The sequence below is a fragment of the Oryzias melastigma genome, linkage group LG17 (genome assembly GCF_002922805.2).
Source record: "Oryzias melastigma strain HK-1 linkage group LG17, ASM292280v2, whole genome shotgun sequence".
NCBI lineage: Eukaryota > Metazoa > Chordata > Actinopteri > Beloniformes > Adrianichthyidae > Oryzias > Oryzias melastigma.
In genome coordinates this window covers 26,345,636-26,360,486 of record NC_050528.1, presented here as the reverse complement: position 1 = coordinate 26,360,486, position 14,851 = coordinate 26,345,636, and the positions used below count along the sequence as shown (strand labels likewise).

At 39.1% G+C, this 14,851-nt stretch overlaps 1 protein-coding gene across 2 annotated transcripts in view; it reads right to left on the bottom strand.

Moving 5' to 3' along the window:
• Nucleotides 1-5,890: 5,890 nt before the first annotated feature.
• Nucleotides 5,891-14,851, bottom strand: part of LOC112147341 (small conductance calcium-activated potassium channel protein 2) — an 82,835-nt gene continuing 73,874 nt past the window's right edge. For both annotated transcript variants that reach the window (XM_024273655.2, XM_024273656.2), the window contains 2 exons: nt 12,921-12,990; nt 5,891-7,820 (listed from right to left, as the gene is read on the bottom strand). In XM_024273655.2, the coding sequence (XP_024129423.1) occupies nt 7,515-7,820; nt 12,921-12,990 (376 nt within the window). In that variant the 3' untranslated portion in view covers nt 5,891-7,514. The remainder of the gene's footprint in view (nt 7,821-12,920; nt 12,991-14,851) is intronic.

Below are 14,851 nucleotides of genomic sequence, written 5' to 3'. Positions count from 1 at the left end.
ACAGTTGTATAAGGTAAACAGGATAAGATAAACAGACATGGAGGAATGTGACCTAATCCTAGCCATTTTTGTTGCACCGCTAATGTTAACTTGGGGGTTCTGAGGGGCTGTAAGCTAGCGGGACAGAGTGTGAACAAAGGGATCATGGGAAATGGCTTACTCTGTGCCAACAGTCCCACTCACAACTCAGAGGAAAACCAAAGGGACCAGATTCTGTCATTGAAATATCAGGACAAACATTTTAAAAACACAAGAACAATCTCACATTTCTATAAAACATGATGGAGAAAAAAGGAAACAACAGTCAAATCAACAGATGTCTCGATTGAATTTAAACCAGTGACTATATAAGAACTGGACACAGTGACCCTTCTCCCCCGTTCTACAAACAGGAAGTACCTGCTGGTTCCAAGAAGCTAAAATCCCATAGACTTCTATAGAAAAATAAACAGTTGTTACTTCGTCATTACATTTGTCAGAATAACCATTCTTGCTCTGAAACTTTTTTTTTTAACTTTTTCTTGATAATCCTATTTTTTTAATTATATTTTTGTTGCAATGCAAGTTATTCAAGTTATAAACTGAATATTCAGACGTCTCAATAAAAGTATGTGGTGCCCTCTACTGCGTCTAGGAGGGGTTAAAGTAATCATCAAATGTAGTGTCACAGAAGAAGATGTATGTGTGGAAATTCAGAAAATAGGGATCCGTAATCCGAGTGGTAATCCAAGACAAAAGCTCACGTGTCGAGACAGCTTGAAGACACTGAATTCGAGGGCAGAAAAAGGTCAGGGTCCAGAAGTATAACACAATGCAGAAAAAAGTTGGCAACTTGAAGACAAAAACTTGAACTTAAACTAAAAGAAAAGCTGGAAGGCAAGAAGAAACTGACAGGAAAGCAAATAGAAGAATGAAGTCAAAGTAGCTCATAGTAGGTCAGACCGATGAAGATGATGAGGATAAGGATTCTGGAGTAAAGTCATTTCTTTTTCACATCAACAGGAAGAGCTAAGGTGGCTCGGGTAGCTGGTTTGAATGCCTCCTGGATGCCTCTCTGGGGATGAATGTCATCTCAGACTCTTTTGTCTTATTTAACACACCTTATACTGTGGGACAAAAAGTATTTCGTCAGTTGCCAACTGTGCAAATTCTCCCACTTAAAAAGATGAGAGAGGCCTGTGATTTTCATCATAGGTATACCCCAACAATGAGAGACAAAATAAGAAAAAAAATCCAGAAAATTACACTGTCTGGGTTTTATAGAATTTATTTGCAAATATGGTGGACAATAAGTATTTGGTCATCTACAAACAACAAAGATTTCTGTCTCTCACAGACCTGTAACTTCTGTAAGAGTCCTCCACTCGTTACCTGTATTAATGGCACCTGTTTGAACTTGTTACCTATATAAAAGACACCTGTCCACAAACTCATACAGTCACACTCCAAACTCCACTATGGCAAAGACCAAAGAGCTGTCTAAGTACACCAGAAACAAAATACTTGCCCTGCACCAGACTGGGAAGACTGAATCTGTAATATTGATGCGAAAAAATCAACTGTGGAGCAATTATTAGGAAATGGAAGACATACAAGACCACTGATAATCTCCCTCCATCTGGGGCTCCTCGCAAAATCTCACCCCCCAGGGACCAAGTGAATGACCTACAGAGCGCCGGGACCAAAGCAACAAAGAATAACATCAGTAACACACTATCCCACTATTAAGGGACTCAAATCCTGCAGTTCTAGATGTGTCCTTCAGCTAAAGCCACTACATGTGCAGGCCCGTCTAAAGTATCCTAGAGAGCATTTGAATGATCCAGAAGAGGATTAGGAGAATGTCCTACGGTCAGATGAAACCAAAATATAACTTTTTGATAAGAACTCTACTGTTTGGAGGAGAAACAATGCTGAGTTGCCTCCAAAGAACATCATACCTACTGTAAAGCATGGGGGTGGAAGTATCATGCTTTGGGGCTGTTTTTTCAGCAAAGGGACCAGGACGATTGATCCGTGTAAATGAAAGAATGAATGGGGCCATGTATGGTCAGATTTTGAGTGAAAACCTCCTTCCATCAGCACTGAAGATTAAAGATGGCTGGATCTTTCAGAATGACAACGATCACAAACACACTGTCTGGGTAATGCAGGAGTGGCTTCATAAGAAACATTTCAAGGTCCTGGAGTGGCCTAGTCAGTCTCCAGATTTCAATCCCATAGAAAATCTTTGGAGGGAGATGAACATCTGTGTTGCCCATCAACAGCCCCAAAACATCACTGCTCTAGAGGAGATCTGCATGGAGGAATGGACCAAAATACCAACAACAGTTTGTGAAAACCTTGTGAAGACTTACAGAAAACATTCGACTGCTGTCCTCACCAACAGTGTATGTGACAAAATATAGAGTTGAATTTTTGTTATTGACTAAACAGTTATTTTCCACCATAATTTACAAATAAATTCTTTACAAATCAATATGAGATTTTCTGATTTATTATTTTTTTCTGATTTTGTCTCTCATAGCTGAGGTGTGTACCTATGATGAAAATGACAGACATCTGTCATCTTTTTAAGTAGGAGAACTTGGACCGATGGTGGCTGACTAAATACCTTGTCCCCATTGTAGTTTGTGCACCTTATTTATGAAACCATTTCACAAATAGATCATTCATTGCTTATGTGCTTAATAATCCTTTGCACCCTATAGTGTGGGGAATACGGTAATATATACTGTATATATAAAACAATCTGTAAAACTACCGATTAAAATACTCTGCTTAAGTCACAAAGAAGATAATCTGTTAGTAAACCAAAACTCATCGTGTCACACTAAACTTTGTGACTGATTCATACATGTGAAAACTCACACAGACAAAAAATCAGCATGGGGCAAAGCACTAACTCAAAAAACTCGAATATGTGATGCAAGGGACTGTTAAGCTGTTTGCCTCCATCACTGTAGGTCTTTGGGGTTGTGTAGGAACAACTACAGGGTGAGTGACTGTGTGCTCTCGCGGGATGTCCGTCTGCTGCCAAATCCCCACTGAAGTGGCTTTAATTAACCAGGCTGAGCCTCATTGGTGCATGTGGACAGAAATAGTGGCTTGCTATTTGAACATCAACGGCTGTGCGTCAATGTGTGTGTGGTGCAAAGCCCATGGTTCACCTTGGAGCACTGCCTCGTCAGCTGTGCTTCCTCTGCAGCTGTTTGTTTGGCGGGTTTTTTCTTTCCCTGTGAGAGTTTCTTTGGGGGCTACATCCCTTCTTTTCAGCCAAAGACAACATTTCCATCCACACTATCAAGTGGGATCATTGACATTCAATTGCTGCCATGACCCGTCTTATTTAGAGGGCTCTTGAATATAATGTCAGACTTGATAACATTGATTTAAGTGAAGTACAACATTGAAATAAAATAAAAACTCTTGTCAACAGCTGAGAAAATAAAGCATTATTAGTTTAAACTGAAGTCTTAAACGACTCTGTGGGTCTTCGTTTTTGGACCAAAGTTTACCTGCAAAGTTAACTAGGAATCGAAGAGTGCACCAGTCATTCACCATCCTTTAAAACAGAAAAAAATGGGACTTTATGCAAAGGTGTATGTGGTAGTGTACACACAACAATGACTGACTTGAGTGTGAAGTGACAGATTTCCAGTATAAATTGGGTTTATAAATCCTACTTTTAAGGTTTAATAAGGATTTTAAAAAAATATTTCAACTATCATTTTTTTTCAAGAAATACTCTTATTCTACCAAACCTTGTCCTCATTTTAGGGGGAACTAAGTTAGAAGACATTTGTTTTTGAGGAAATTTGGGAAAATATATATATATATATATATATATATATATATATATATATATATATATATATAATAAGTGATCAGGCTACTTGGTTGTTTGAGACATTTTTTCCAACTGAGAAAAAACAGAGCTCCAGATAACAAGTTGACCCACCATGGGTTGTTTCGCTTTTATGTTACTGGTCCGGCCCACTTGAGATCAGACGGGTTGAACACGGCCCCTGAACCAAAATGAGTTTGACATTCCTGTTGTAGACCTTTGATGGCTGTAGTCTTTAGGCCCTCAGTAAACCCTGCACCACTTACTGCCATGGTGCTTTAATGATGCAACTACTGGAAAGTCTATCCTCATCCATAGATTCCAACTTGAAGCTTAATTGAAATCCATATTGGAAAACAGACAGTTTTCAACTGGGAGACTATTCTACGGCCAGATGTCTCCAGATTCTTGTTATCTCTCCACAGTGTGGTAGTGCGTGGAGGAGGTATAGTGGTCTAATGCCTGTATATGTTGCTCTATAGCCTTCTGACATCATCCAAGGCGCCTACACTGTTTGCCCTCCCATACCACCAGAGGTGCACCGACAAAACGCTGGAAGGTCTCCCTCTTCTTCTGTGTCTTCTGCGGGACATTAAGCTTGAATGAGCTCATTTTGTGCACCCAGATCAACTGTCAATCATGTATGTTATCTTTGCTCTGTTGTGAACAACATAGTGGCTCGTTCAAGTCAAAAGTTTTCCCTTTAAAAAAAAAAATTCTGTCGATACAACTTTGTATGGTAATGTGCAACTGTTGGAAGTCCTACTCCTAAGAGTGTTATATATGCATGTATGTATGTATGTATGTATATATATATATATATATACAGTATGTATATATATATGAAATTAAGCTATACCATTATTTTCTTAAGTGTTTCAGAGTACAGTAAACTACTGTATATCCATAAATATGGTCATATATTACCATTGGCACACCAAGGAACAAATTATTTATGAAATATGAGTTGTTTTCATGATTTTTTTCTCCTACTGGGAAGTAAGATGCCTCGATAGCGCTGCTTATGGGTACCGCCAATTTCATGAGAACCGTCCTCTGTAACGTATCTGTGTTTCACAAAAACAAACAATATCCGAAGCTTTGCAAAGATGGATTTGCATATTGCAAATCTGCCTTTAGTAGCCCTGGCCATCGCTACACTGATTGTATCGATGCCCAGGGCTGGCGGCAAAATTGGAGGTTGAGCAGAGCTAGCTGAGCAGTGCAGCTAGCGGCTGAGAACTATTTGCTTAGAGAAATTGGGTGTTTATATTAGCCTGAGGTCGGTGCTGGAAGCAGAGACTCTTCCTGAAAGGGGATGTCCTCACTTTGTGACACCAGCTCGGGAAAATTCGCTTGTTTTCGTGTGTATGGGAGAGACTGCTGTTGAGAGCGCAGGATTTTAGAGGATTACTCAGAAATGTGGGAACGGATCAAAATACCGCTTTGGGGTTCTTTATAGTGAAGAATGAACAGTATAATACTATTAAGAGCACAAAAAGTTGATTTTGTATGTGATAGACCTTTTAAAATTGCATTTCTGAGTTTTTTTTTTAAATTATTCTAATCGTGGTGAATCACTGCTGAAAAGCAGTCGGCGAGCTACAAGCTCCTGCTCTGCTCCATTCCAATGCATCCACTTACAAATGGATCCATGGACGTCTTTGTTTTCCTCGTCTGAGCTGGACGGCCGGATAGCTCCAATTTTGCTCTTCATTTGTATTGCACCAGACAGATGGACGATGGGAAGTAGGGGCAGGCTTACTCCACTTACTCCACTAACAGCCCCGCCCACATCTTAGAGGTTAATTTTTAAATTAACTACTGTTGCTCTCCAGAAACTGTATTAGAAAATACTTTTTATCACAATTAAAAGACAAGTGTGAACGCTTTCAAAATATATCAAAAGATCATCGGAGTGGGATTTTAAATCTTATTTTAAAAAATGACTGTGATGTAGGTTTGATGAACGATTAAGTGTACACTCCTCACATGAATCCACATGAGAGAATTATTAGTTCATGACAAGAAAACCAATTCATGTCACATCCTTTAGCTGATTTATTTATGAAATCATTATGAATCAGACAGAAGGCTTCATTAATTAAGTGTATGATTTGGACCCTTATAAAATGTTACCAACCTTTCTTTTGTATTTGGGAAAAGATCAGTTCAGTAACTATTGGTTTCTTTAGCACTTTTATTTGTATCCTCTCAGGATTCTTTTTTATTATTTTCCTCATATTGCAAACAGTGTTTGCATCACAGAATTACATCCTGCAACTCTCAATGCTCTGAAATTGTAAAGATTTTGGATATTCTAAAAAATAAAAAATAAAAATGTAAATACATTTTCTAGAAATTTGGTGAAATAAGGAGGATGAAAAAAAAGCATCAAAACAAACCAAAGTAACACAAAGTTAAAATCCTCCGTTGTTGTTTTTCGAGCAGAACCATGCAGAAAAAAAAGGAAAAAAATTAGAAGTTTGTGTTTAATTCAGTGGTTTATGCCTCAGTGGTGAGACGTTAGTGAGAAAAGTAGTTTTTCATAATTCACTGCTTGGTCGTCGTAACTTCTGCTAGCCCTCTGAACTTCTCATTTCTGTGTCTGTGTTCGTAGAAATGACAAGAGAGAGGCTTCTTTCAAAACATTTGGAGTTGCAGTGTAATGAAGGCAATGTTATGCATTACATTAAGACATTTTCTTTACATTTTTGCAGAGGAATGTATCTGAAAAAGGAATGCAATGCCGTATTCAGACTGTTAACATCGTAAAAAAGCTCTGAAATTAGTAATTAAATAACCCTCTACTTATTATACATTCAGGCACTGAAAAATCACGTTAATATGTAACTAAAAAAGATAGTCACTCTCCTTTCTTTGTTCTTGGTATGAACAAGGAAGCTTTCACCTCGAAGTTGGCAAATGTGTATATTTTTTTATCCTACCTAGTAGTAATGCCATATGCATCCCCTTTGCTAGTTTGTCTGACAGTTTCTCCGACTTAAGTGCATTTCAAACCTGACGCCGACGTAGCAACTTCTAAAGCCTTTGCCCCTAAGCTATAGGAAGAAATCCACGACTCTGGTCTCTTTTTGAAGGGAGTGGTCTCCTCTCCGGACAAACATAAACGGACAGACGGGTGGACAGGTGTCCAGGTGAGCCGAGGCCCTCAGCTCCGCAGACCAACTTCCCCCGTGTGGTTAAGGACTCTCCGGTGTGATAGCCAGCTTTCACCCCAGCGATCCTGAACTCAGTCTTTTTCGTTTGTTTTTTTTAAACTATACAAGGGCTTTTACAAAAAAGCTAACTTGAACAGCCATACAATGGCTAAAACATAAACCATATCTCTACTGTATCTTGGTTTTTCTTGATTTTTTTACTCTGTTTTTCTTGGATGCATTTGTGTGTTTTTTTATTTCCTCTTCTCTTTTTTGTTCTTTTGAGTAGCTCTAATCCAGACCTCTGCTGGGAGGTCAGTCACAGAGGAATTATTTGGTTGATCGGGAGGGCGGTGGTGGGGGGATCAATCAAGTCATGGGATCAAGATATGGGTTTAAGTCCAGACTCACACGTGGATGCAGGCTTTGGATGGGACCGGTGATGCTTTTAGTTTTGGGAAAGGCAATAATTGCAAATGGTAAATCTCGCAGAAGTTCTGTCAAAGTTATCCGCTGTCGGAGGAAGTGTGCGGTGCTGTCGAGGGGGAGCGCCTCCTGCGGGTGGTGGAAGTCCAGGATCGCTCGGAGCGTTCGGAACGCTCCGATGCTAGGGAAGCAGGCCGGAAACGGTGAACAAAGCCGTCCAGGAAGTCCTGCTGCTGCTGGGATATGGCTTGGGAGATGAGGCAGGGCAGAGCCTGCAAGCTGCCCGTTACCGAGTCCAGCTTGTCCTCCAACGTGCCGATGCGCTTGTCTAGCTCCTCACTGCGCTCCTGCAGCTCCGACACCAAGTCATACATCACATTCTGCGTCTGCAGGAGGAGAGGATGATTGTTATTAGCGAGACATGAAAACACAAAGACAAACAAAGCTACTTTAGGAAATTCCTTTGGTTTATGCTCACTTTTTAATTTTGATAAACTAAACTGTTTAATGCCCATTTAAAATAAATGGGAAACCCTTTGAATACTTAAAGGCTTGGTCATAACTGCCCTTACGGGTGGATACCGTTGCTGATTTTTTTTTCTGCCATTCTTGTTTGAATCTGTTTACATACTGGAAAGGAGGACCCTCTCGAAAACGAGATGTTTCATCTCAAGAGGCTTTATCCTCCCATTTTTGATTTAAATGTTAAAATAAATAAAGATAAAAAATGGGTAAACCAGTTCATGAGTAGGGGTTGGATATCTGGAAACCATGCAAACACAGCGACCCTCGAGGCCTAGAGTTGCCTGTCCAGGGGCGTCCTTCTCTAAACCAGACTATGCTTTATATGGAAAAAAAATGCCTGTATATACAGAATATTTAGACATATTGATTTAAACAAAACTATGTATTTAATAAATTGCTGTTTTTTAAAACAAATATGTAAATAGGAACACACACACAACAAACAAAACCACAAATGTGAACTTAAACTAAAAAAATGTGGACTAAAATTATTCTCCCGATTACTCAGCACGTCATTGTGCCTGTCCTTTCTGTAGACCATTCGGTGAGCTGGAAGAGCTGACAAGTTCATGTTCCTTCCTTTGTACAGGCGACAGGTTATAGCGAGCACTTGAGCAACACACACCAGATTTTTCATTTTTTTCCACAACCCCCACACAATGTGCACTGTCCAAGGAACCCCTTAGTTCCGTTCATCTGATACATGCAGGCTACTTCTGCAGTCTGACTGTTGGGGAATAAGACACTCAGGTTGTGTCAGAATTCCCCCCTTAACCCCTAACTACTAAAAAACTATGTAGTGCGGGACTATACAGTGCCCTGGATTTTAAAGGTAATTCGGACACCATGTTCACTACTTTTCTTTCGTTTTTCTAAACACTGGATGTGACGTCACCGATTTCACAAAGTGAAAATCGAATAAAAACGAACATTTCACGATGTTTATTTGTGACTCCACTGTGTTCTGATGGTGAAAATGTGGATGGTTTAATCAAATATTCAATTTAAACATGTTTTTGTTCAAAATTGTTCGACCGCAATGCATTGTGGTCTGCATCCGCTAATCTAGTGAGCATCGATGGACGCTAGATTTTCGCAGACTTCTGGGAAATTTCGAGTGCACTCGATTTTGGAATTAGTAGATTCGGACATCACTAGAAAATGGCGAGCACTTTATATGATTTGGGAGGAAATTCGGACACAACCTTAGAGTGGCGTTTATGTGGGCGTCCCATTACTTTTCACGTGCACACCCCATGCATGTGGCCCTCCACAGTCAGAAAGTGGCCCGTACTCACATCTAACTAACGCCTAGAGAGCAGCGTGAAGCTGCATTCACACCGAACTGCGGCAGGAGCGGCAATGTTACCCGTGTTAAAGGGTAAAACAACAGGACATTGGAGGCTGATTCCACTCTCAGCCCAGATTTGAAAAATGCAAAAAAAAAAAAGGGGGTGGGCTGAGCGGGGGAGGTGTGGTCTGGATCTGTGATTGACAGTGTGGAGGTTGAGGATTTTTCTCCTCCACCTTCTCCCAAGGCCGACGCTCATGGTCCAGACTGAAGGGGACCTGTGTCTCAGTGGTAAATGATGCTAGCATCATAAGCTAAAAAAGGCTAATGCATTAAACAAAGAACCCAGAATGAAAGGAAATTACAAATCCCATCACCGGAAAGGAGTTCCCTGGATTCAACGCCAATGGTACTCACTGTTGCCTAACCTCCAAGTTCACTGGAAAGTTGTGTAAGCTACTAGATTTTTGACAACTGTAGGCAATACACCTACGAGCCGTGCTAAAGCTAACAGGATATTGATTGACCGTTATAGAATCCAAGATGGCTTTTATACTGGAACTGCAGAGCATTATGACGTAAAACTTCTGAAATGACGTGATACTTACACTAGTTGACCAATCATAAAATTCAACTGTAATACCTAATTTCACCCGGTAGGGGGCAGCACACAGACGGTATTAGACTATAATTTCAGGAAGTTTATTTCAAATTGTCAAAAATGTAGCAAGGGCCAATAGCCTCATTTATGAAGGTCAACAGCCAAAAAAAGTGAATTTAGTGTTTGGTCACCCTTTAACCTTTGTGCTATGTAGGCATGTTTACATTAAAAGTGGGGTCATCTGGACCCCATTACACAGAACTTTAATTTCAAGGATTTTTTATCTTCACCCGTATCCGTGATAAAGTCGTGTCCACCTTCGTCATGGGAGGGATCACACATCACTATAACAATGGGGTCATCTGGACCCCATAAAATGGCACAAGGGTGAATTAATGGTACAAGTATATGCTCAAATAGCGTCACAGGACGTGGCGGTCTGTCAGCAGCTGACACAAATGTGACAGGTGAATCACATCTGGTGTGAACATAGCTTGAGGCCACCGGATGACAGCATCACCCCTACGTCATAAATATGTGCAACTTATCCAAGACCAGAATTTAGTATTCTCCAACCGGACCACTTATTGCCTATTTAGGTCATTCCCACCTTATACTTGCTTCTGTCAACTTGTCTTTTTTGCTTCATTTATATTTTTAGCTGTCCCACAGATTTAGCTGATTCAGCAGCTTCTTAGCTTGATGCTATTTTTTCCTGCTGGTTATTTTTAAGCTTCGTTTTGAATTTGATGATCTCTGAAACTTTCATGTATTAATACATTCAAAAGCGTTTGAAGAATTCTTTGAACACTTAGTGCTCCGTCACCATCCTCAACCACCACTTCAGCTTTTAGTATTCACCCCAACATTATTGCAACTCATGCAGCTTTTTTTATAGTTTGGGAGGAAACAGCTTTTTTATTTTACAATAAAATCCATAAATACACAGTCAGGCTGTACCTACTCAGTAAAAAAACACAAGGAAATACTGCCAAGAAAAAGTAAGAAAAAGTGGAGTTTCATCTTTTCAGCGAGTCAGCGTAGATTTTATCTTCTCTTAGATTTAACAAGCAACCTCTTCATTCCATTTATAGCATGACGAGGCTTTTTGCTTTATGTTCTCCCCCTCACCCGTCCGTTTATGTAATTAAATGTGTCTCCATTATGCAGACACTCATTGTTCTCCCATGGATTCAGCAGCCAGACTTTCAGGAAGTGGCTTTTGCAAGTTTTTCATAAGAAATAAAAGTTCTTGTTCTCTTATAAATACAAAGATGTTTGTTTCCACACAGGGAGATTGAAGTTGTCTTGAGGAGTGGATGCAGAAACACAGTTTAAATGTCTTTTACATCAATGGAAGCTGCAGTCGAGGGCCTCCATTTGACCTCTCCTCTCTCCTGATGGGCCTGCATGAACGGATCGACCGAGGTATGGCCAAGCTTGCTCTCTGTCATTGATTTTCATTGTGTTAGAAAAAGGTTCTTAGCTAAAGCAAAAGCTATATTTGAGCTGTTGCCTAAATAAACTTTTTTGTATGTTTACAATAATCTGGGACTAATCCGAGAAATGCAAATTGACTGTAGAAAAGTATCTAAAAATTCTAGTGTACATGGAAGTCATGTATATGGTTTATTTCAGAGGTTTTCATCTATCCTGATTGACCTAATTGAGCTCCATTGACTTTTGTAACCGTCTGTAAATAAAGCAACAATTACTTGTAACTTCAGAACAAACCACATGATCATACCTCCAACACCATACTTGATAGTAAGAATGTTTATAAAGTGTTGGCTGACATGTAATGTATTGTTTTTCTTTTATCAAGTATAACACTTGGCAAAATGACGTCACAACTCCATTAGGTTTAAGTTTTCCAAATTTGATCAAATGAAGTTTTTCTCAAGGTTCTTTTTTTTTTCTTTTTAAATAACCATAAAATGTACAAAAGATACTAAATTCTGTGTTAAAGGTCTAATGAAATTTGTGTTTTTGGTGTTTTTATTATGTTCTTGGAGGATTTTTCTCATGATGAAGGCCAAATAAATAAAATAATTTAAGATTGAAACTGCATTTCTGATTTTTTCTTTGTTCAAATCATGTTGGATCAGGAGCAGATGAACACCCGGGGTTTAAAAACGCTCTGGTGTGATGCAGCGATTGCAATGGGCAGGCCAAAGTCTCTGTTTGATGCATCCACTTGACTCAGACAAATGGATCCATTAGCGTCTTCATTTTCCTCGTCTGAGCTGACATCTGGTTCAAAACTGTACGGCTTGATAGCTCTGATATTGCTCGCTGTTTATTTTTACTACGCCAATGTTAGTTTGGGAGTAAGCTAGAGGGCGTAAAAAAGGGAATGCTGGGAAATCAACATTGGGTAAGTTTCGCACCCACATCATTAAAATGTCTTAAAAAATGATTTTTTTTTTTTCATTTTAACTAAAAACTGCCTAATCACAATTAAAGGACTACTTTTAAAAATAAATAAAAATATTGTTGGAGTGTATACTATGCATGTTTCAATTGCAATTGTTCATACATTTGTTCAGGAATACATTTTTAAGTACTGAGTGTAACCTTCCAACAAACTCACTCCTGATTAGCAAGAGTAGACAGTGCTTAACATTGTGACATAAAAAAAACATTTTTAACATTTTAGCGACATTAATATTAAAGTAGAGTTTTTCTATGTCATTCTACTTAAACTAAATTACGAAAAATTGTTCTGGCACAATCTTAAAATATATTGTGATACGCACCTGTATTGCGATACGTATCGTATCGCCAGACTCGTATGAATGCACCTCTAAGTTGTTATAAAACTGATTTCTTTTAAATTGTGTCACAACTGATATTGTTCCCTTTTGGTATTATACACACCAAATGTTCTTGCCTCGTCGGCGATCACTTCAACAAAAGCTATAGGGATTTGCAGGACCCGGTTGTGACTTTTTTGTATGCAATTGCAAATGTACACAATTGTACACAAACAGAAATAACTCTTACATTTGGAGTAACCTTGCATGAAAACAAATGCAAATGCAGTGTTTGTGTGAAACGATGACTCGCCTTTGCCAGGTCCACCAAGGTGTTAGCCTGGTCATTCAGTTTCCTCTGCTCCATCTTCACACTGCGCAGTCTGATTTAGGGCAAGGGGGGGATAAAGAGAAGCAGGAAGAGGAGAGAGGAGAACAGAGAGCGAAAACAGCAAGAGAAAGGGGGAGATAAGCGGTTGGCAGAAGGGGAGCAGTGAGACAGGTAGTTTGGGGTGAGAGGGGAGTAAGGAGGCCAACAGAGAAGGAAGAAGGGGAGGAACAACACATGTTTTATCAGGGTTCTTTCAATGGCAGCACTGAAAAGAAAAACATGCCTCGCAACCAAATTTTACAAATCTGTGCATACATATACTGTATATATGTATATATACAGTATATAAAGATGTGCATATAAGCAAGCATTCCTGGTCCTGATAAAAATAGAACCAACAAAACCATGCAGAATTACAGAAGCATAGTACACTCAGTTTGAGAAATGGAACACTGCATCTTTTTTGGTGTAACAAGATCAGTTTCTCATCAAAACCACTGCAATTCCAAAAAGCAAAAGCTGAAATGAGATTTTTTTTTGGTTTCTGATGATCTTGTTACGAGTAGGGGTGGGTGATGTGACTTTTTTTTTCCACCGATGCGTGAAAAATTATCCCAAAGAAAGCAAAACTTTGGGAACAAAAATGTATAATCATGATTTACAGTCTGTAATTCAACACCACCCAAGTTTTCCTTTAAATCTTTCGCTCCTCTGGATTTTTTGGTAAGTTTTTTCAACTTGTTTTTCTTTTTTTACTTCAATCTGAAGATATTTTGTCCCACGATTGGGTTAGTCAGAAAAGCTCAGGACTGAACCAAAGAGGCAGATTAAACTGAAATGTTATACAGTGGCTCCTCACTAGGGGGCAGTAATGTCTCAAAGGAATGCTGACAATGACCGATAAACTCACAAAGAAGAAATCTGCCAGTTTCCCCTTAACGGATGATTATACCAAAAAAAAATCAATTTTTAAGTTCAAATTGTTGGGTGTCTCTTTTTAAATCTATTTTCATTTAGTGAACTTCACATCATTTTTTCCTTTTTTGTACTCTGGAAAGTCTGTCTGCATTCACATTGTAGACTGGAGTTCATTTTCCGGTGAGCCAAAGTATCACTTTCAGGAGGTCCGGGGTTGCTTGTTTGATCTTGCGTCTTCATTTGCCGAGTGAAGTGGACCATCCAAAGCATCAAACTCTGGTGCTGAGGTGCCGGGTCACTGCACCGAGACTCACTTTTCTTGAACCTTTTCATCCAAAAGTTTCCCTGCAGATTACTTATAAAAACAAATTTACCAAGAAAATGTTGTAGTATGATGCTCTAAGTTCTCTACATTTTTCTGTTCAGTAATTCTTTTTAGCTTTTTTTTTAGCTAATATTTATTGTTGTTTGCCTTAAATTTAGACCTTTTAGATAAAATCTGCTACTTTCAATCACTCAACCATTCAAATTTTACGATAATTTTATTTATCTTTTGAAAATGGAAATGCGTTTAGGCTAGTATTTTACATCCATGACAGCTTCAACAAGCCAACAATTAGCACCAATAATTTCTTAGAAATACTATGAGCTGGTTTTGTGCAGATAGCACAAACTCTTTGGGTCTTTTGCAAAAGTTGATCAAGCAGAATCAGTTCAAGCTGTTGTATTTGTGGAAACAAATTGAGAGGCTCTATTTCAGAGCATTTCAGACTCTTGAACCTGAAGGCTGTTTAGTTTGTTGTGAGGTATTAAAGAAGGGGACTCCAAATCCAGGCCTCAAGGCCCAGCATCCACCTGATTTTTTTATTTTATTTTTTTTTAAGAAATACTGCCTTATCTGCTGCTAATTACCTGGATCTGGTGTGATTAGACCAGGGGTCTGCAACCTGCGGCTCCAAAGCCGCATGTGGCTCTATTATCTCTCCATGGTGGCT